Source organism: Rhinopithecus roxellana, chromosome 5 (genome assembly GCF_007565055.1).
Source record: "Rhinopithecus roxellana isolate Shanxi Qingling chromosome 5, ASM756505v1, whole genome shotgun sequence".
Classification (NCBI taxonomy): Eukaryota; Metazoa; Chordata; class Mammalia; order Primates; family Cercopithecidae; genus Rhinopithecus; species Rhinopithecus roxellana.
In genome coordinates, this window is record NC_044553.1 from 83,473,303 (window position 1) to 83,496,465 (window position 23,163).

The window sequence follows — 23,163 nt, forward strand, 5'->3', positions numbered from 1 at the left end:
GTCTAACCGCCTCCTCCTTTACAAGGGCACTTCCGGGTTACAACCGACCTCTGGCCCGCGATACTTACGTTGCCGCCATTTTTGAGTAGGGCTAATTAAAGATGTCAGATGTCACTGTCTACACCGGTGATCACTTGAGCCGTATGTTTAATAACGAAAGTACGGAAGACAGCGTCTTGAAAGAAAAAAACTTCTTCCTAAAGCTCGGAAACTTTCCCTTACTTACCTTTTTGCCTTTATCGAAGATGGCCGAAAGAGAGTCAGTATCTGCTCTAGCTGCCGGAAGTGACTGTGCCTCTATGATCCAAAAGGCTCTTTTGCGTTGCACTTTCGACGACTTCCGGCGGCTCCTCTCGCGGGGATTGGCTGTTAGCGGCGTTGTGGCTAAGCTCGTGTAACGGCGGCGGTGTCGGCAGCTGCTGCAGCGAGGAGAGTTTGGCGCGATGGTGAGAAAGGCCTCCGCGGCTACCCGAGTCCGAGTCCCCGGCCTCCAGAGCGACCCCAGCCCCATACATTTTCCTCTCCCCACGAGCCCCGTACAGCGCGGCGTGATACTCCCCGCCACTCCAGTTGGTGGATGGATCCTTCTTCCCGCCGCAGAGACGCCAGGCCTGACTCTAGGCCCCGAAGCCCCGGTCCGCCCTGCGGTCGCGCGCCCGGCTGCTCGCTCGGGTCAGGCGTGCCTTGGACCTGAGGATGAGCTCTCTCCCGATTGTTACTCGGTAGAGGGAGTCATAGGGATGGTGTTTTTTTTTGTTTGTTTTTTGAGACAGTCTCATTGTATCGCCCAGGCTGGAGTGCAGTGGTTGAACTCGGCTCACTACAACCTCCGCCTCCTGGGTTCAAGCAATTCTCCTGCCTCAGCTTCCCTAGCTGGAATTACAGGCGCCCACCACCTCGCCCGGCTAATTTTTGTATTTTAGTAGAGACGGGATTTCATCATGTTGGCCAGGCTGGTCTCGAACTCCTGACCTCAAGCAATCTACCCGCCTGGGCCTCCCAAAGTGCTGAGATTACAGGCGTGAGCCACCGGGCCCGGCCGGGGATGGTGCTTTTTCCCTCCAAATGCTCTAGCCTGCTGTAGGAACAATGGGCCAGGGTTGTGGAACCTTTTCTCGAAGCTAACACATGCTGCTTACTATACCCAGCATGTGGGCCAGGAGAGGTCGTATTTACTTTGTAGTGTATTTTCTCAGCTTTCGTTTTCCTGTGCTCTGCCTTTTTTTTTTTTTTTTTTTTTCTATTTCTGAGACCTCTGGGTATGCATGTGGCGCGTCCCTCAGCCCTCGATCCTGTTCTTACCTGTGTTTATATCCTCTTGGGGCTGGAGGCTGAAAAGTAGGCTCAGCTCAGAGACCAGCTCTATTAGAATCCAACGGGGATGATCAGTAAGCTCCAATTCGAAGAAAGTGACCAAAACTGGCTTGAGAGGTGGTATAATCTGTAAAGAATTTGAGCAGAAAAGCAATGCCATTTAAAAATGACCACATTTTAAAAATGTATCATGTTATGTTCTTAGTGGTTTTTAATCCTTGTTTTTTGGGCAGTAAGTATTGAAAATAGTAAACTTTGCCCAGTGTTCATTTTAAGACTAGATATAAAAAGCAGAATGCTGTATAGCTTTTTCCATTGTTAGGCTTTCAAATTAGTCCTTTAATTTGCATTAGAATTGGAATACAATTATAGTAGCAGTTGAGATAGCTAGTGTATAGGGCAAGCTCTGTTGCAAGAATGTACGTGGTTTCTACAAAATTATTTTTTCTTAACAAATGACTCATTGAAACTTTTTGAGTAGCTAGCTTACAAAGACTTCTGTGTAACAAATAATCTAATGCTTTCTGTGGCTTTTAAATCGATTTAACAAAGGCTTTGACTGTTCAGGTTATTATAGGTGAGAGTTAATCCTTCGTCTCTTGTCACCAAGTTCCGTTTTTATCTCACACCTTCTCAAACTTTTAGTCAAAGTGATTTAATTCTTGATGGAGAGAGAAGAGTATGATAACCCTTTGTTTTGCATGTCATGTTAAATGTACTGTTTTTCCATTGTTTATTCAGCTATTTCAGTTCCAATATGATGTTTAAAAATTCTGATCATTTGGGCCGGGCGCAGTGGCTCACGCCTGTAATCCCAGCACTTTGGGAGGCCGAGGCGGGCAGATCACCTGAGGTCAGGAGTTCGAGACCAGCTTGACCAACATGGAGAAATCCCGTCTCTACTAAAAAGACAAAAGTAGCGAGCGTGGTGGCAAATGCCTGTAATCCCAGCTACTTGGGAGGCTGAAGCTGAAGATTCTCTTGAACCTGGGAAGCGGAGGTTGTGGTGAGCTCAGATCGCGCCATTGCACTCCAACCTGGGCAACAAGAACAAAACTCTGTCTCAAAAAAAAAAAAAAAAAATTAAGTTCATTCCAAAACAGTTTAGGGTTCCTGTTAGGAAATTTTTGTTTGCTGGTTTTTGGCTGAAAAATACTAGTACAGCAGAAGAGAAGGAAAAAAGTGAATAGTTTGATTTGGGACTGGGTTTACAGTGGAGTTGCATCATACTTGCATTTAATTAATCAACCTTACACGGGTAGCAAAAAATTGGATGGGTTATATTTACAATAGACCAGTGAATTCTCAGCTGGATGAGATTTTTTGCTCCCTAAGGGACATTTGTAACAAAGAATCAGCCAGCTCAAAATGTAATAGAGCCCAGGTTGAGAAACACTGAGATTGACTTGTTAGTGACTGAACGCTAACAAAAACATGTTCCCCAGTGAGCATGAAGTGGAAGACAAGTCTGCTATTTTTCTGGCATATTTCACATTTCTTGTAGTGTGATAACCTAACATTCTGTGTGATTCTAATACGTGGTTTTGGTATGAGAAAGCCCAGTAACGCAAGTCATCTACCAGGTGAATAGTTTAATGGATTTTTTTTTTTTTTTTTTTTTTTTTGAGACAGAGTCTCGCTCTGTCGCCCAGGCTGGAGTGCAGTGGCGCGATCTCGGCTCACTGCAAGCTCCGCCTCCCGGGTTTACGCCATTCTCCTGCCTCAGCCTCCCGAGTAGCTGGGACTACAGGCGACTGCCATCTCGCCTGGCTAGTTTTTTGTATTTTTTTTTAGTAGAGACGGAGTTTCACCGTGTAGGCCAGGATGGTCTCGATCTCCTGACCTCGTGATCCACCCGTCTCAGCCTCCCAGAGTGCTGGGATTATAGGCTTGAGCCACTGCGCCCGGCCAGTTTAATGGATTTTTAAGGGTAATTCTTACAATGTGTTTATATTGCTAGTTTATCTACTGCTTTAATGTTAAGTCTAACCCCTGGATAAAATGTGACTTTGTTCTTATGCTAAGGTTGGAAAAAAAAACTTAAATTGAAACCATGCTTGTAATTATTTTACTATTTCCCCTTTTGTTTCCTTTCATCAGCCCATCTGAGTTTTTATTAATGACTTAAGAGCATTAAAGATGGAAAGTGACCACTGGAGACAGAAAACCTAAGCAGGTTTATAATTTAGTTGGGAAGAAAAGATACAAAAGAAAGGAAGGCAAGGTAGCTTATACTGATAACTTGTAGGCAGTAAATAAACAGTAGGACTGGGAGACTTAGGGAGACCTTACAGCAGAGTTGTGAATCCAGCTAGATCCTACACTTGGACTAAGACATAAATATTTTTGTGGGAAAAGTATCCTAATTACTTTTTTTTTTTTAGAGATAGGGTCTCACTCTTTGATGCAATGGTGTGATCATGGTGCATTGCAGTCTCAGCCTCCTGGGCTCAAGGAATCCTCCTGCCTTAGACTTCCAAAGTGCTGGGACTACAAGCGTGCACCCAGGAAATTTTTTTTTTTTTTTTTTAGAGACAGGGTCTTGCTATGTTGCCCAGGCTAGTCTCAGGCTTCTGGCCTCAAGTGATTTTCCCACCTCAGCCTCCCAGAGGATGAGGATTACAGGCATGGGAATGCCATGCCTGGCCTCTCATTACATTTTAATAACTAGCAATCATTATTGCATTACAAATGGGGATTTTTAAAATCATACTATGAATTTCTCAAATAGAAACTCATATTGAAATCATGTTTTCCCCCTGCAGTCTCACACCATTTTGCTGGTACAGCCTACTAAGAGGCCAGAAGGGAGAACTTATGCTGACTACGAATCTGTGAATGAATGCATGGAAGGTGAGTTTAACACTAATCAAGGAGTAGAAAAATGTCTCATTTAGGAACTGGGTTTTCCCCCACCAAATTTCTTTTTTTTTCTTTTTAATAATCCATCCACCCCAGGCCCTGTCTTTTAATCAAGAGGTAGAAAAATGTCTCATTTAGGAACTGGGTTTTCCCCCTCCAAATTTCTTTTTTTTTTTTTAATAGTCCATTCACCCCAGGCCCTACCTTTATCACTTCCAACCCTCCAAACTTCTTGAATTGCTAATTTTAGGCGGGAAAGCAGATATTTAGGATGGACTATAATTAGTGAACATCCTATTTATTTGTTTGTTTGTTTATTTATCATTTGAGACAGTCTTGCTCTGTCACCCAGACTGGAGTGCAGTAATGTGATCTCGGCTCATGCAACCTCCGCCCCCCAGGTTCAAGAGATTCTTGTGCCTCAGCCTCCCTAGTTGCTGGGACTACAGGCATGGGCCACCACAGCCAGCTAATTTTTTATGTATTTAGTAGAGACGGGGTTTCACCATGTTGGCCCGGCTGGTCTCAAACTCCTGACCTCAAGTGATCCACCAGTCTTGGCCTGTTGAACATTTTAAATATTAATTATGTATGTACTATCCTCCTTGCTGCAAGTATTGGGTGTTTGTTTTGTTTTTTTAAACTAATGTATATAATGAATGACTTTCCAGAGCCACTTGTTGTTTTATAAATATTCTGTTATTATTTGTCACATGTTATTTTGTTATAGTATGGAAATACTTTACAGGTATCCCTTATATATTCTGGTTAAACTCAAGCACTGTAGACTTGCGTGTCTGTTTTTAATAGGTTGTTTTAATAGATTTAAGGGATACAAGTGCAGTCTTATATAGATATATTGCGTAGGAGTAAAATCTGGGCCTTTTTTTTTTTTTTCCTTAAGAGACAGGGTCTTGCTTTGTCACCCAGGCTGGGGTGCAGTGGTGATCATGGCTTACTGCAGCCTCAGTTTCTTGGGCTCAAGCAGTCCTCCTGCCTCAGCCTCCCAAATAGCTGGGACTACAGGCACCTGCTGCCACACCTGGCTAATTTTTTGTTTCTTTTTTTTATGGAGATGGGGTCACTGTGTTGTACATGTTGGTCTCAGACTTCTAGCCTCAAGCAGTTCTCCTGCCTTAGCCACCCAAAGTTCTGGGATTACAAGCGTGAGCCACCGCGTCCAACCAAGTCTGGGCTTTTAGTGTAACCATCACCTGGTGTACATTGTACGCAGTAGTGATTTTTCATCCCTCACCTTTCTTCCACCTTTTGTAGTCTCCAGTGTCAGTTATTCCACTCTGTCTGTCCATGTGCACACATTATTTAGCCTCCACTAATAAGAGAACGTTATATGTTTGACTTTCTGAGTTACTTCACTTGAGATAATGACCTCCAGTTCCATCCATGTTGTTACAAAGACATGGTTTTATTTTTTTAATAGCTGAGTAGTAATCCATGGTATGTATATGTATGCATATTCATACACCACGTTTCCTTTATCTAGTCATCCATTGATGGACACTTAGGTGATTCCATGACTTTGCTGTTGTGTGTAGTACTGCAGTAAACATATGAGTGAAGGTATCTTTGTTTCTTTTTGTTTTTTCAGACAGTCTCATTGTGTCACCCAGGCTGGAGTGCAGTGGTGCAGTCTCAGCTCATTGCAACTTCTGCCTCCTGGGTTCAAATGATTCTCCTTCCTCAGCCTCCTGAGTAGCTGGGACTACAGGTGTGTGCCACCACACCCAGCTAATTTTTGTATTTTTAGTAAAGACAGGGTTTCACCATGTTGACCAGGCTGGTTCCGAACTCCTGACCTCAAGTGATCCACCCACCTCAGCCTCCCAAAGTGTTGGGATTACAGGCGTGAGCCACCACTCCCGGCTGTCTACTCTAATTCTTAAAGAAGAACATGGCATTTTTTCTTCATCTCTTTTCAGATCCATTTCTCTACTGACATTTCTGCCTGCTATTGATGTAGATTTTGTATGCAAACTCTCTTAGCAAATTGTTTCCTAACCTGTATTACCATGTTTGGTCTTTGATTCTGCAATACTCTTTATTAACTTTTGCTGATTTTAGGAAAGTCTAACTTAAAAAAAATTTAATGTACTTTATTTCTCAGGGCAGTTTCAGGGTTGTAGAAAAATTGAACAGAAACTCCAGTTTTCCCATATTACTCTCTTTCTTCACCCCTACACGATTTCCCCTATTTTTAACGAATCTCTGTGGTATGGTACATTTGTAACAGTGATGAACCAGTATTCATTACTGATACGTTATCACTAAGTAAAGTTCGTAGTTTATACTAGGTTTCATTCTTTATATCCTACATTTCTGTGGATTTTCCCAAATGCGCAATGTCGTTTGTCCGCCATTACAGCATCACTCAGAATAGTTTCACTGCCCTGCCCTAAACATTTCTTGTGTTCTACCTATTCATCCCTTCCTACCCCACCCTCAACCTCTGGGAACCATTGTTCTTCTCACTGTCTCCATAGTTTTGCCTTTTCCAGAATGTCATATAGTTGGAATCATTATCGTGTGTGGCTTTTTCTTACTGGCTTTTTTGACTTAGTGTGCATTTAAGTTTCCTCCATGTCTTTTCATGACTTGGTAGCTCTTTTTCTTTTTCTAAAAATTAAAAATGGTGATTTATTTCCCATTTAAAAAGCTAAAACAAAAAAGTTAAAATAATTATTAAATAAGTTTTCACATGGTGTGGTTGCCAAATGGTAATTTTATTATTCTTTTTTTTTTTTTTTTTTTTTGGTAGAAAAAAACCTCTGTGGATCGGAGCTTTTTTCTCCTCCCCTCTCACTATTTTTTAAGAGCAGTTAAATACTTTATTTAAGACCATGTTTTTAGAGCAGTTTTAGGTTTATGGGAAAATTGTTTGGAAAGTATAGAGCTCCAGCATACGCCTTCTTTCCTGCCCTTCTTAGTTTCCCCTATTCGTGCATTTTCTATTAGTCTGATTACACTTGTTGCGATTGATGAATTAATATTGATGGATGATTATTAACTAAAGTTCACAGTTTATGTTAGGGTTTACTGTATGTGTTGAACATTCTGTGGGTTTTGACATGTATAATTACATGTATCTACCTTTACTGTATCATACAGAGTAGTTTCACTCCCAAAAATCCCCATTGCCCTACCTATACCTCCTTCCTTGCCACCACCCCCAAACCCCTGATCTTTTTACCATCTCTGTAGTTTTGCCTTTTCTGGAATGTCATGTTGGAGTTAGTGGAGTATGAAGCTTTTTCAGATTGGCTGCTTTGACCTAGCAATATGCTTTTTTTTTTTTTTTTTTTTAAACTCTGTCACCCAGGCTGGGGTGCTGTGACGCAATCTCAGCTCACTGCAACCTCTGCCTCCCTGGTTCAAGCGATTCTCCTGCCTCAGCCACCCAAATAGCTGGGATTACAGGCCTGCACCACCATGCCTGGCTACCTTTTTTTGTATTTCTTTTTTTTTTATTTTTTTTATTTTTTGAGACGGAGTCTCGCTATGTCGCCCGGGCTGAAGTGCAGTGGCCAGATCTCAGCTCACTGCAAGCTCCGCCTCCCGGGTTTACGCCATTCTCCTGCCTCAGCCTCCTGAGTAGCTGGGACTACAGGCGCCCGCCACCTCGCCCGGCTAGTTTTTTGTATTTTTTAGTAGAGACGGGGTTTCACCGTGTTAGCCAGGATGGTCTCGATCTCCTGACCTCGTGATCCGCCCGTCTCGGCCTCCCAAAGTGCTGGGATTACAGGCTTGAGCCACCGCGCCCAGCCTTTTTTTTGTATTTTTAGTAGAGACGGGTTTTACTGTTTGGCCAGGCTGGTCTCAATCTCCTGACCTCAAGTGATCCGTCCATCTTGGCCTCCCGAAGTCTGGGGATCACAGGCTTGAGCCCCCACGCCTGGCTGACCTAGCAATATGCTTTTATGGTTCTTACTTTTTGTGTGTGTGTGGCTGTATAGCTCATTTCTTTTTATTGCTGAATAATATTCCCTTGAATGAATGTACCACAGTTTGGTTATCCATTCACTTATTGAAGAACATCTTGTTTGCTTCTATTTTTTGGCAATTATGAATAAAGCTGCTATAAACATTTATGTGTAGGTTTTTGTGTAGACCTAAGTTTTCAGCTCATTTGGGTAAATACGTAGGAGAGTGATTGCTAGATTATGTGGTACAAGTATGTTTAGCTTTGTAAGAAACTGCCAAACTGTCTTCAGACATGGCAGTACCCTTTTGCATTCCCACTAGCAGTGAATGAGTTTCTGTTCCACATCCTTACCAGCATTTGGTGTTGTCAGTGTTTTAGATTTTAGCCATTCTAAGGTATCTTATTGTTTTAATTTGCAATTCCCTAATGACATATAATGTCATCTTTTCATATGCTTATTTGCTGTCTACATCTTTATTGAGGTATCCACATCTTCTGCCCATTTTTCATTGATTATGGTTGAATTTTAGGAGTTCTTTGTATATTTTTGGACACTAGTCCTTTATCAGATAGATGTTTTATAAAGGTTTTCTCCCAGTTTGCAGTGTCTTCTCACTTTCCTAATAGTGTCTTTTGGAGCCAAAAGTTCTTTATTTTTATAAACTTTAACTTACATATTTTTCTTTTTGTTGTGCTTTTGGTGTCATATCTAAGAAACCATTGCTTTATCCAAGGTCACAAATATTAATGCCTTTATTTTTTTCTATGGGTCTTATAGTTTGGGCTCCTACTTTTAAGTCTCTGGTATGTTGTAGGGATGTGTCCAAGTTCATTCTTTCACATGTGACTGTCCACTTGTCTGAGCGTCATTTGTTGAAAAGACTGTTCTTTGTTGAATTGTTTTGGCATGCTAGTCAAAAAGCGGTTGACCATAAATGTGAGGGTTTGTTTCTGGGCTCTCATTTCTGTTCCATTGATCTAGATACCTATCCTCATGCTAATACCATATTGTCTTGATTGCAGTAGTTTCATAGTAAGTTTTGATATCGGGAAGTTTGAATCCTCCATTGTTGTTCTTTTTCAAGATTATTTTGGCTATCTTGGGTCTCCTGCATTTCTGTGTCAAATTTAGGATTAGATTGTTGCCTTCTGCAAAAGCAGCTTGGATTTTTACAGGAATTGTATCGAATCTGTAGATCATTTGGTGGAGTATTGCCATCAGGTCTTCCAACTCATGAACGTGGAATGTCTTTCCGCTTATTAAGCATGGTATGGTGGCTCATACCTGTCATCCCAAGACTTTGGGAGGACAAGGTGAGCGGATTGCTTGAGCCCAGGAGTTTGAGACTAGCCTGGGCAACATGATGAAGCCCCTGCTCTCCGAAAAGTACAAAAATTAGCTTGGCATGGTGGTGCGTACCTGTAGTCCCAGATCCTTGGGAGGATCACGAACTTGAGAGGTTAAGGCTGCAGTGAGCTGTGTAATTGGGCCACTGCACTCCAGCCTGGGCAACAGAATAAGACATTGTCTCAAGGGGAAAAAAAGTCTTTCCATGACATTTTATAGTGTAGAGTGTACACGTTTTGTACTTCTTTTGTTAGGCTTATTTCTAAGAGTTTTATTCTTTTTTATGCTGTTATAAATGGAGTTTTCTTAATGTTATTTTCAGATTTGTTAAGCCATAGAAATAGAATTTATTTTCATATACTCATCGTATATCCTGCAACTTTGCTGTACTCATTTATTAGTTCTAATAGATTTTTATTGTTTCCTTAGGATTTTCTATCTACAAGATAATGTCATCTGCAAATAATGATAGCTGTATTTCTTTCTTTCCGATCTGAAGGCCTGTAATCTCTTTTTCTTGCCTAATTGCCCTGGCTAGAACTTCTAGTACAATGTTGAATATAAGTAGCAACAGTAAATATTCTGGTATTCTTCCTAATCTTAGCAGAAAAGCATCCCGTCTTTTACCATGAAGTATAATGGAGGCTGGGCATGGTGGCTCATGCCTGTAATCCCAGCACTTTGGGAGGCCAACCCGGGTGGATCACCTGAGCTCAGCAGTTTGAGACCAGCCTGGCCAACATGGTGAAACCCCATCTCTACTAAAAATACAAAAATTAGCCGGGCTTGGTGGCGTATATCTGTAATCCCAGCTACTCTGGAGGTTGAGGCTGAGGCAAGAGAATCGCTTGAACCTAGGAGGCGGAGGTTGCAGTGAGCCAAGATTGCTTCATTGCACTCTGGCCTGGGTAACAAGAGTGAAAACTCCATCTCAAAAAAAAAAAAGTATGGTAACTGTGGGTCAATACCTTTTTAAGATATATGAATTTATTTTCCTAGTTTTTGTTTTCTTTCCGTTCAGTAACTCGGGTGATATTCTGTGCCATCACAATGTAGTATGCCAGTAGCAATCAAAAACCCTAAGATAGTGGTTTGGTAGTTCTGTGGTTGAATAGTATTTTTACTAGGAAATTTATAAAGTTAATTTGGAGCTAATACAAGACTTATGTATACAGTATAGGACATATTTTTTCTAGATAACTAGCATTTATGTCACTTATCCATTCATCATAATAGTCTTAAAATAGTTGACAGTGGGAGTAGACTGAAAAGGTATATTCTCCTTTTGTGGGAATAAGAAAGGAGAGTATCAGGCCAGGCGCGATGGCTCACGCCTGTAATCCCAGCCCCTTGGGAGGCTGAGGTGGGCTGATCACCTGAGGTCAGGAGTTCAAGACTAGCCTGGCCAACATGGTGAAACTGCATCTCTACTAAAAATACAAAAAATTAGCTGGGTGTGGTGGCAGGTGCCTGTAATCCCAGCTACTTGAGGGACTGAGGCAGGAGAATCACTTGATCCCAGGAGGCAGAGGTTGCAGTGAGCCAAGATCGCATCATTGCACTCCAGCCTGGGCAACAAGAGCAAAACTCTAAAAAAGAAAAGAAAGGAGAGTATCATTGATTAAAAACTAAATAGATAATGTACTCTGTAGCTAATTATAATTAGTGATGTGGGCTTGTTATTAATGATTTTGCTTATTATCTTTTTTATATTTCAGTACTTACATCCTTGTTCATGTGCTAATGCTTTATATGTATTATTTCAAATAAACTCACAATTCTATGAAGAGGCACTCTTAACTCTGACAGGTGTGGTTCAGGGAATGGAGTTGTTTGTCCTCAGTTTGACAAGGGCAGAGCTGGAACTCAAGTCTGTGTGAATCCGTAGTCCAGGATCTTAAATACACGTTAGGATAATCTCTTTCCTTGTTGCCAATTTTTAAGTTTTAATTTTTTTTTATTTCTTTTTTATTTTTGATCTTTTTGCTCTGTGGCTTTGGGAAGAATTACTGGAAAACCTGTTAAGACCCACAGTGATATTTGTTTGAGCCATCAGATGGCAAGTCTTGAAAGTCCCTTAGCTCCAATGGTTTGAAGTAATCATTTTACTATGAAGACATAAAATAGTTACACCAACATTGTGGTGAATTTCTCAGGGTGCCCAGCCTGGAGTGCAGTGATGCAATCATGGCTCACTGCAGCCAAGTGATTCTCCCACCTCAGCTTCCCAAGTAGCTGGGACCACAGGCACATGCCATCACGCCTGGCTAATTTTTTAATTTTTGTAGAGATGAGGTCTCCCTATGTTGCCCAGGCAGGCTGGTCTTAAACTGTGAGGCCGCCGCACTTGACCTGGTGAATTTATAAAATAAAAAAGTATTTGCTAGTGGCAGTAATCAAAAGCCATCAGTCGATCATCTTTTCCCCAGCCCAACTTTATTAAAGTAAATATAATATCAACATATAGCACTGCTCATATCTAGAAGTGTATACGATTTAAGATTTTGCTTTTTTTCCTATCCTTTCTTAGGTGTTTGTAAAATGTATGAAGAACATCTGAAAAGAATGAATCCCAACAGTCCCTCTATCACATATGACATCAGTCAGTTGTTTGATTTCATCGATGATCTGGCAGACCTCAGCTGCCTGGTGTAAGTATTAGCCAACATGTCTGTTATCTTGTATTTTCTATTGTTTTTCTGTCTCTTTGAGGTGATTTATGATATTGGGAGATAACTATGTGCCTGACACTGATCTTTGCATTTGCATAGTATATAGTAATTAATATTTCTTTTACAGAAATAAGAGATTGGCAACATAAAGCCAAAGGCACAGAAAAAAAGAATTTTGCTAATTGATGTAGTTAGTATCCAGTAAGGATCCTAATTAAGAAGTTCCATGTCCCTGTTCTTTGTTCCTTATACCTAATTTTTTTTTCCTTTACAGTCTTTGTCCTAAAGCCATTGGTTTTGGATTAAAACTAAGATTATCTTTTTTTCATGACATTTCAAAAACTTAAATATGTGTAGGGCTGAAATTGAATTTAATTTCAATCCTACCCTGTGTAAATATATATTTTTTGGTATGTAATAATGAGATTTTTTAGCATATTTGTTATAGTTTGTATTGATAATCTGCTTCTGACAACTGCTAACAAGTAGCATAAAGTATTACTATAGACTTACCTAATCTTTTTTACATTAGTGAACAGAAATTGAGTGTAAATACAGCTCATTTAACTAGCACCTTATGATACAATACTCAATCATCAGATACTTGAATACTTATTACATGCCAGGTGCTGTGCTAGAAGTTGAAAGAGCAGTGATGAGAAATATACAAGTCTTACTCATAGGCACTTCCTGGATCACCACTGGAGCCAATCCTGGAATGTGGCTACACCATGCTGTCTCCCCAAAAGGTTCCAAAACATGCATTTCCTTGGAATGTTTGAGTTTTGTTTTCTGTACTTCTTCATTGTGTTCCAGTTGTAGCCATTTCGCTTTGGTCACTCAGAACATTCAAATGAATGTTGCATGGTACTTTAAGCCATGCAGGCATCTATAAGAAAAACATACCAGACAGAGGGGATGGTGGACAGCTTGTGTAGAAGTCCTGAAGTACAGGTGCCTGGCATGTTTGAAGTCATTAAGGAAGCCTTTGAGGCTGCAGAGGAATGAGTGAGAGAGAGAGTCTTAGGAGATTGGAGGGGTAGGGAGCAATGATATCCTGGAAGCCAATGCAGAAGCGTATCATGTCATCGATAGGTCAGATAAGTAAGGACTGAGAATTTAATTGACCTCTGGATTTCACACTGTGGAAGTCTTTGATGACTTCCAAAACAGTTGTGGTAAAGTGCCGGGAGTAAAAATGCTTACAGATTTCAGTGTATGGAAGGGAATGAAAAGAGAGGATTTATAGGTGGCTATTACAGGCTTGCTTTTTTTTTTTTTTTAAAGAATTTTGCTTGAAAGAACAGAAAAATAGGGTTGTAGCTGGAGAAGGAAATTGGTTTTTTTAAGGTGGGAAAAGTAATGGTAAGTTTGCAGGCTGATGGGATGATCTACTAGAGAAGGAGAAACTGATAGCTCAGATTGGCTCTTGGACAGTTCATTCGTGAAAAAGGGAGGACAGGCAAATTTGGGAGCTGGGGGGCATTATCTTCTGTATGCTTCAGTTATCTCAGAAAGATAGGGAGCAAGGACACCATTTGAAACAGTTGTTACAGGTTTGTGGAAAAGTAAGAAATAAGCTAGGAAGGTGAAAGAAGTAGCAAACTGCAGTTAATTCAGGGATGTATTAAGTGTCCTCCAACGTACCTATCTGATAATGATTTAAAGTGGAATCAGTCATTGTGATCATGGGACTTTATCCTAGTCTCTTTCACCTGGATGGTTACAGGTGAGGAGTAGGTAGAGAGTAAAGATGTTGCTAAAGGTTGAGGGCATATATGAGGATAACAGCAAGAACTGAGTGACCATGAGCTTTAATTGGGTGTGTAGGAGCAGGTGCTGGAAACAGAGGTAGATAAGTTAATTTTAGGTCCCACTGGATCAAGGATTGCTCACATTAGAGTGTTAGGAAGTGGTGGTCAGAGAATGACATGCTTGAAATTAGGAAATTGAAGTTGTTAGTAATGACAAGGTCTAGGTATCTGGCCAAGAGAGGGTAGGAGATGAGATCATTAGAGGAAAAGAGTTCATGGAATTGGGAGGCCTAGGTGTTGACAGAACCATCCACTGGATATGAAATTACCAATAATGTGTATATTAATTGATAGAATTTAAGAACAAGTTGCTTTGTTTTTGTTCACTGCTGCATCTCTGGTACATAATTAGGGCTGAGTAAATATTGATTATATAAATGCACGTCATTCATGATGTTGTTTGAGGCATAGCTTTCTAAAATTATTGATAATTTTCTATTTCCCTTATTTATATTACAGAGCTATATTCTGCATTGATTAAAAATTAATGGTTGTCGTTATGGTTTTATAAAACAACCTTACTGAAACATTCACGATCTAATCCTGATGCTTTTGGGATGTCGTACTTACTCCCAGTAAGTGGGAAGTAAACTTGAAACGAAGGATCATGTTTTACTCGTCTTGGGAGGCTGTGGTTAAGAGCTAGCTGGAATGGAGAATTAGACATAGCTGGGTTTGAATCCTGTCTCCACCATTTGCTAGCTCCCTTTGACAAGGCCACTTGGTATTGCTAAACTTCAGTTTGCTCATTTGTGAAATTGAGACAAATCTAGTTCACAAGACTCGTTGTGAGGATCAAGTGCTTGCTGAGTACAGCATTATTAGACCCGCAACTCCCTTTTCAACTAGATCGAAGAAGTCAGGATAGAGTTTTATTTTTAATTACAAGCATGTTTTTTAAATTTGCCAGGAGTAGAATGATATGAATTTTAATTTCTACAAGTGAGATAAATTATAAATTTCAAGTGAGATTTAAAAGGTGTTCAGGTTTTTTCAACAGTATGAAAATTGAACAGAGTAAAACAGTTATAAGTAACATGTTAATAACATAAAAGTATGTCATTAATGACAGAATATAAGTTTTCTAACTTTGTACTAGACTTTATAAAAAGAAAAATTTAGAGACAAGGTCTTGCTATGTTACCCAGGCTGGTCTCAAACTCCTGGGCTCAAGTGATCCTGCTCCCTCAGCCTCCCCAAGGGGTGAGATTACAGGCATGAACAACTGTGCCTGGCTGCATTAGACTTTAAAATGTAAACTAGAAACCATATCTAGCACACTGAACTGATTTTTAATACAGTATTTGCTATATTAAAGCAAAATAGGGGGGAAGCTTTATTACCTAGATAATTCTTCCCACCTACAGTCATTCCAGAAATAATAGAAGAGAGGTTAATGATAATTTATGACTTTTAATAGTTTCAGAGAGACTGTTAAAAACCATAAATTATCATAGCTTGAAAACCTGTAACTATTTATGTTTGTTTCTAATGTTGAAAACTTTTTGGCCTCTGAAAAACTTTCAGAATCAAATTTAGTACTTAAAACTATTTTTCCCAGGTGACTTTGGTTATGTCCTTTTTGTTATTTGAATGTTCAGGAGAAATCAGGTATTGTTTCCAAAGAGGTCACCCACTGCCACAGCACATCCTGTAACAGCACGTCCTCTCCTCTGTTTCATCAAGGTACTGAGATTTGGGCTGTTACTCCTCAGACCAGAGACTGGGTCCATTTTTGGTTTGTAGATGGTTGTGTGCTCATTGCTTTTATTAAATTTACATGGCAGTGACATAGAACTTTTTTTAAGTAATTTTTTTTAAACAGTTTGTGTGGAAATGGAATAAATAAGAATCTACTTTGTAACATGACTAAACCCAGAGCAAGCTGACCATGTATTAATAATAAAATGTAGGCATGGAAAATTTGTATTTTGTATACTTAAAGTCAGAGTCAAAATTTTTCAGTTTTCTGATCCGTACGTTTCTTAAAAGAGCTTTTTGTAAGATGAAAATAATATCCTTTTGATGATGCAGTATTTTCTTGTTTGCTTAGAGACAACATTTTCACCGTCAGTTATTATAATGACGAGAGGTATTCCTGATCAATAAGAGAAGTTGGTATCACTGAAGACGCTGCTGATTTCACTGCCCAGACCCGCAGCCTCTGTTCCTATATAAACTTACATTCATTGACCATAACAATAGGTTAAAAGATTCATCTGTGCCAATGACTACGCATTTTATTAAAGTATTTAACATTTAATTGTCTCATTTTCCAGTACCGGTTCACAGCCATCAACCACACAGCTTTCCATAAAGAAGGCATTATTACTTTTTTTTTTTTTTGGAGATAAGAGTCTTGCTGGAGTGCAGTGGTACCATGTTAGCTCACTGCAACCTCCGCCTCCCGGGTTCAAGCCATTGTCCTGCCTCAGCCTCCCGAATAGCTGGGACTACAGGTGCACGCCACCATGCCCAGCTAATTTTTGTATTTTTGTTTAGTAGAGATGGGGTTTCACAATGTTGGCCAGGATGGTCTTGACCTCTTGACATTGTGACCCGCCAGCTTTGGCCTCCCAACGTGCTGGGATTACAGGCATGAGCCGCTGGCACCCAGCCTACTATTTGATGAGTTGGAAAATTGCATGCAAGTTGATGGATTCCTAAATGTTCACGAACCAGAGTGATTTTTGTTGGGGGGGAATGGTATAAACAAAGCCTGTCCCACCCAGATACGATAATTGTGAGAAATTTTATTCCTTTTTAAGTTCTTTTCCAGTGTTAATATAAACATTATAGTCTCTTCTGCCACATTTTGCAGTAGACTAGCTTAGAGCTTATTTAATTAGGAGCATGGACAGAGTTTTCAGAAAAAATTACATTTTATAATTTTTTAATTTGGTTAAGCATTTTTAAAAATGAGAATCTTATACATTTTTAATAAACCAGATTGTGACCATACTGTTCAGAGGAAGAATATGATGTTAATTGTATAAAGCATTGCTACTTTGGAATTTATTTCCTTTGTCAAAAATTGTAGTTTAGGTTTCTAACTTAGTGATTAACAGTGAGGACTCTGGAGTCAGGAGTATTTAAAATCTACCTCCAGTCCAGCATTACCTAGCGAATAAGTTGCTTCACTTTTAAAGCCTTGGTTTCTCATTTATGAGAAAGGGGGCCAGGTGCAGTGGCTCACGTCTGTAATCCTAGCACTTTGGGAGGCCGAGGCGGCTGGATCACTTGAGGTCAGGAGTTCAAGACCAGCCTGGCCAACATAGTGAAACCTCGTCTACTAAAAATACAAAAAATTAGCCAGACGTGGTGGCACATGCCTGTAGTCTTACCTACTCAGGAGGCTGAGGCAGGAGAATCATGAAAACCCAGGTGGCAGAGGTTGCAGTGAGCCAAGATGGCACCACTGCCCTCCAGACTGAGTGACATGACAGAGTGAGACTCTGTCTCAAAAAAAAGGAGGTGGGCGGGGAGCAGGGATAATTGTACCTACTTACAGGGTTGTAAAAATGAGTTAATTCAGGTAAGAATTTAAAGCAACACCCAGTACTCTGTGACATCTTACTAGATACTACTCACAGTCCCATTGGAGTTTTACTGCTAATGCCAGTCTGTGTACTCCTTACCCTTCTGATTAGAGATATTTTGGAGCTTACTATGTCTTCTGATAATTCTCCATAGGCCTCTAGCATTATTTATTTTAAAAAGCAAATCCTAAAATATAGGTTTAAGATTTCCTTGGCCGGGCGCGGTGGCTCAAGCCTGTAATCCCAGCACTTTGGGAGGCCGAGACGGGTGGATCACGAGGTCAGGAGATCGAGACCATCCGGGCTAACACGGTGAAACCCCGTCTCTACTAAAAAATACAAAAAACTAGCCGGGCGAGGTGGCGGGCGCCTGTGGTCCCAGCTGCTCGGGAGGCTGAGGCAGGAGAATGTCGTAAACCCGGGAGGCGGAGCTTGTAGTGAGCTGAGATCTGGCCACTGCACTCCAGCCTGGGAGACAGAGCGAGACTCCGTCTCAAAAAAAAAAAAAAAAAAAAAAAGATTTCCTTAATGCTTTACAGGGGGAGGGAAATCAGCAAGAAATCTTTGTTGCCAGTACATGTTTTTTAAAGGTTTTTTTAGTTAACTCGGAATAAACTTTGTGAATCTAAAGTTTGTTCTAGTGTTTTTTGTTTTTTTGTTTGTTTTTGTTTTTGTTTTTTTGAGATGGAGTCTCACTTGTGGGAGTGCAATGGCATGATCTCGGCTCACTGTAACCTCCACCAGTTGAAGCAATTCTCTTGCCTCAGCCTCCCGTGTAGCCAGGACTACAGACGCGTGCCACCATGCCCAGCTAATTTTTGTATTTTAGTAGAGACAAGGTTTTACTGTGTTGGCCAGGCTGATCTTGAACTTCTGACCTCAAGTGATCCAGCCGTCTCAGCGTCCCAAAGTGCTGGGATTACAGGCATGAGCCACTGTGCCTGGCCAATTTTTTTGTTGTTGTTTTTTAATCACTAAAAGAACCATAAAAATAGAAACTATGTAGGAGACAGAACACATGGTTTCTGGTCATACTCTGTGAAGAAGTAGATATGTAACATATTGGGCGTTTAGCTTAAAAGTTCTAAGTCATATTTTCTTTTTCCACTATAAGATTGTACTAGGTGATACAAAGTTCATGTCACTTAAAATTCAACAGCTGTGGAAGTAGCTCCTTCAACTTTTCATTAAGTTCATTTTTGGAAATGTGCACATCTGTGCCATCATTGGGCCGTTATACTTTGGGGATTTAAACACCTGACAGTGATTGACCACTGTGACTTTGCTTATTCTTTTTCTCTCCTCAGTTACCGAGCTGATACCCAGACATACCAGCCTTATAACAAAGACTGGATTAAAGAGAAGATCTACGTGCTCCTTCGTCGGCAGGCCCAACAGGCTGGGAAATAATTGTGTTGGAAGCATTGGGGGGGGTTGGGGTGGGCTTGGAACACAGGTGTGTACAGCGTGCTGTAGTGGAAGTTTTGTATCATAGTAATCCTGTTTCCACTTTGTTATACTCTAGCCAAGATTGACTGTATTGGATGAAATGTGAGGATCTTGTTCAATCGGAAACCCCCGTTACCCCCTCTTTTTTTCTTTTCTTTTCTTTTTTTTTTTTTACTTAAACATTTTTATGATGATTTAGATGAAAATTGTTCTTCGTCAGTTAATGTTGGTTCCAGTCCTTCAACTGTTCATATCTACTTTATAACATTCATGTACTAACCCTTCTTCAAGATGGGGTGGGGGGTGGAAATGCAGTTTAGCCATGTCCTCAAGATAAAGTCTTGGTAAAAATAAATAAATGTCCTTTAGTTATATTTTCTCCCTGAGTGCTTTTTTTTTTTGTCTTTGAACATTGAATTTTCTTGCAAAGCATTTTTTCATTGTAAGTTTAAAAACCAATAGCTGTTACACAAAGAATTTGAGGAAAGTTTAAGTAGTGTGCAACACATTTTGCTGTGATTTATGTGAAGCCAATACACTTTTACCTCACTTTTCCAGCATAATTAAAGGAATCTTAATTATAGCTCCAAGGTTTGTACCTACTATTGACGCAAACATTATAAATGACTTTCTGGTGATATAGCTTGTCTGCAACAACAGCAGACATATGAACTTCTTAGTGTTAATCAAATCAAGTACTCTTTCTAGGAGGTCTTTGTGCCCTTTTCAGAGCCTTTAGTTGGATACTAGTTACCCACTACTGTAGGGAAGCTGTAAGGGCAAGGGAAAAACCACAAAAAAGTATAAGATAGTCTTGTCTCTTTTTTTGTTGTTGTTTTTTTGAGACAGTCTCACTCCGTACCCAGGCTGGAGTATACTTCAATCATGTCAATCCTGTACTTTCAATCAGCAAGTATATGAGCACTCTCTGATTCTGCCATTATCACTTTACCAACAGCCAGTGATATCTTGACACAGCATAAGACTGAAAGTTTTTTGGAAGGCTCATGCTTGGTCTAATATCCCCGTGTTCCCACCTGTACTTGCACATTAGGGCCTTAGCTATTTTGTTGTTGTTTTATGCAAAACAAAATTTTACCTAGAACATACTCATATGTGCTCAGTTTTTCTATAGAATAACCTGGTTAATGAAATGTTACCACTGTACCAAGAGATTATTACAATTTTAGGGTACCTGACAAAATTAAGTATAGTTGTAGTTAATGTTTCACTGTGAAACCAACCAAATTTTAAAGCTAAAATAGGCTGGGCGTAGTGGCTCATGCCTATAATCCCAGCACTTTGGGAGGTTGAGGTAGGCAGATCACTTGAGGTCAGGAGTTTGAGACAAGCCGGACCAGCATGGTGAAACTCTGTCTCCACTAAAAATACGAAAATTAGTTGGGCATGATGGCACACGCTTCTACTGTCCCAGCTACTTAGGAGGCTGAGCAGGAGAATCCCTTGAACCAGGGAGGCAGAGGTTGCAGTGAGTGAGCTGAGATCATACCACTGCACTCCAGCCTGGGTGACAGAGACTCTGTCTCAAAACAAATAATCTCACAGAAAAAGAAATAGCTCCAAAAGTAATCTGATTGTCCTGTTTTTCATTTGGCCTGTTGTGCTAAAATAGTTGATTTCTTTAACAAATAGAGGATCTTTGGCTTCATTTGTTTTTATTTTTATTTTATTTATTTTTTTTTTTAATTCTCTAGAGCAGATCTGAAGGGAATGAGATCCCTTGATTCTCAGATGTAGTACCATTTCTGGTGTTGGGCTTAGAGGAAAATGAGAAAGGAATGTGAGAAAGTATCTGGGTCCTAGAGGTTGGGTGATGAGAACTAAAAGAAGGGGAGCAGTGTTTGGAATCATTAAAAGCTTAAGGAAGAATAGAACTGAAATAAATACAGAGAAATATACATTTGTCTATGTCCCATAATATACAGAGAAAGAGCCTAAAGTAGCCTTTTTGCGAAGGTGAAATGTGCAATGAAAGTTTCTGTGGTTTGGCCTGGGTACAACCACTACCCTTGTGTTAGATTTAGAGTGTTGATTGGCCTTTCCCCAACCACAAGTAAAACAGGTTTGATTTCTGCTTATTAAGTCATATTTTATACTGCTACATAAAGGTGAAACCTACCAGATTATAAAATTTCTGATTCTCTAATCCAAATTTATAATTAAATTTATATACCTGAGAATTTCTTTTTTTTTTTTTTTTTTTTTTTTTTTTTTTTTTTTTTTTGAGACGGAGTCTCACTCTGTCGCCCAGGCTGGAGTGCAGTGGCCGGATCTCAGCTCACTGCAAGCTCCGCCTCCCGGGTTCACGCCATTCTCCTGCCTCAGCCTCCTGAGTAGCTGGGACTACAGGCGCCGCCACCTCGCCCGGCTAGTTTTTTGTATTTTTAGTAGAGACGGGGTTTCACTGTGTTAGCCAGGATGGTCTCGATCTCCTGACCTCGTGATCTGCCCGTCTCGGCCTCCCAAAGTGCTGGGGATTACAGGCCTGAGCCACCGCGCCCGGCCTATACCTGAGAATTTCTAACATATTTCTTGATAATGGCCATTTCTGTCCTTTAGTGCTTTATTTAAGAGGTCCCAGGAGTATAAAAAGGAGAGTTCAATGATCTCATTTCCCTTCCAGTTCTCTGGCTTAAAATATTTCCAGCAACTCACTAAATGCTCAAACAGGTTATGTGTCTTACCTCCCATTGTTGGGATAGAAGTAGTAGTAAACTGTTTTACTTTCAGCAAGAGAATGACTTAAGGGATGAGCAAATAATGTTGTACTGTCCTAAAAGCAGACCAGGCTCGGTTGGGGGAGAGAGGACAGGGTAGTTTTCTTAGTATGATGTCAACTTTACATCAGGATGGTCTTCCTTTATCAAATTGTTTTAATCATTTGAAGGTTGGAATGAAAATCAAGATTAATACATAAATTGATTAATGTTACTATATTTGTAGGGATACCTTTATGTTCATGTTCATTTTATTATTATTTATTTTTTATTTTTTGAGACAGTCTTACTCTGTCACCCAGGCTGTAGTGCAGTGGTGCGATCACGCCTCACTGCAGCCTCAATCTCCCAGGCTCGGGTGATCCACTTTAGCCTCCCTTAGCCTCCTGTGTAGCTGGGATTACAGGTGCACACCACCATGGCCAGCTAATTCTTTAAATTATTTTTTGTAGAGATGGGGTCTCCTTATGTTGTCCAGTCTGGTCTTGAGATCCTGGACTCAAGTGATCCACCGGCCTTGGCCTCCCAAAGTGTTGGGATTCCAGACATAAACCACTGTACCCAACCTAGGGATACTTTTAGAAGAAATATTGATTTATATGTTAGCATAATGATACTAGTATTGACACTTAGACCTAGCATTTTACTGCCTAGGAAATATTTCTACATCTTTATCATCACAGCAACCCTTTGAGATAGGAAATAATTATATATTAATGGTAAAAAAAAAAAAAAAAAAAAAAAGATTTAGATTGCCTAAGTGATTCACCCAGATCACAAAGCAATACCAAAATTTTGCTAGATGAAAAAAGACAAGGTTTTAACCTCAAAGACCTTGAAGGGGAGCCTGATAATATGAATAGCTATGCTAAATAATGGACCTCTAATTCTTGTCAAAGGGACCTTTTTAGACTCAGTCAAGTATTTGGATTCACAAGACCTGAAGAGGTCACACTTGGTACCAATTTAATCAAAAGAAAACAGCTTAGGCCGGGCGCGGTGGCTCAAGCCTGTAATCCCAGCACTTTGGGAGGCCGAGACGGGCGGATCACGAGGTCAGGAGATCGAGACCATCCTGGCTAATATGGTGAAACCCCGTCTCTACTAAAAAATACAAAAAACTAGCCGGGCGACGAGGCGGGCGCCTGTAGTCCCAGCTACTCGGGAGGCTGAGACAGGAGAATGGCATGAACCCAGGAGGCGGAGCTTGCAGTGAGCTGAGAGCCGGCCACTGCACTCCAGCCTGGGCGGCAGAGCAAGACTCCGTCTCAAAAAAAAAAAAAAAAAAAAAAAAAAAAAAAAAAAAAGAAAACAGCTTGCCAGCCCAGCATCAAAAGAAAGCACAGAAAACAGCTTGCCAGCCCAGTATCATCAAGGGTTTCTCTTCCGTGGGAGAAGTCCTCATGGCAGTTCACAGAGCCATCCAAGTATCCCCCAAACACACGGAAACGCACAGTAGCTCAGAAGAAGGAGATAAGAAGGAGGTA

General features: G+C 40.4%; 1 protein-coding gene across 1 annotated transcript; it reads left to right on the forward strand.

Moving 5' to 3' along the window:
- Positions 1 to 44: 44 nt before the first annotated feature.
- On the forward strand, positions 45 to 19,317 carry ERH (ERH mRNA splicing and mitosis factor). The gene is made up of 4 exons (XM_010359737.2): positions 45 to 446; positions 4,080 to 4,167; positions 11,995 to 12,115; positions 18,797 to 19,317. The coding sequence occupies exons 1-4, from the start codon at positions 444 to 446 to the stop codon at positions 18,897 to 18,899; spliced, it is 315 nt and encodes a 104-aa protein (XP_010358039.1). The 5' UTR covers positions 45 to 443; the 3' UTR covers positions 18,900 to 19,317.
- The last annotated feature ends 3,846 nt before the right edge of the window (positions 19,318 to 23,163 follow it).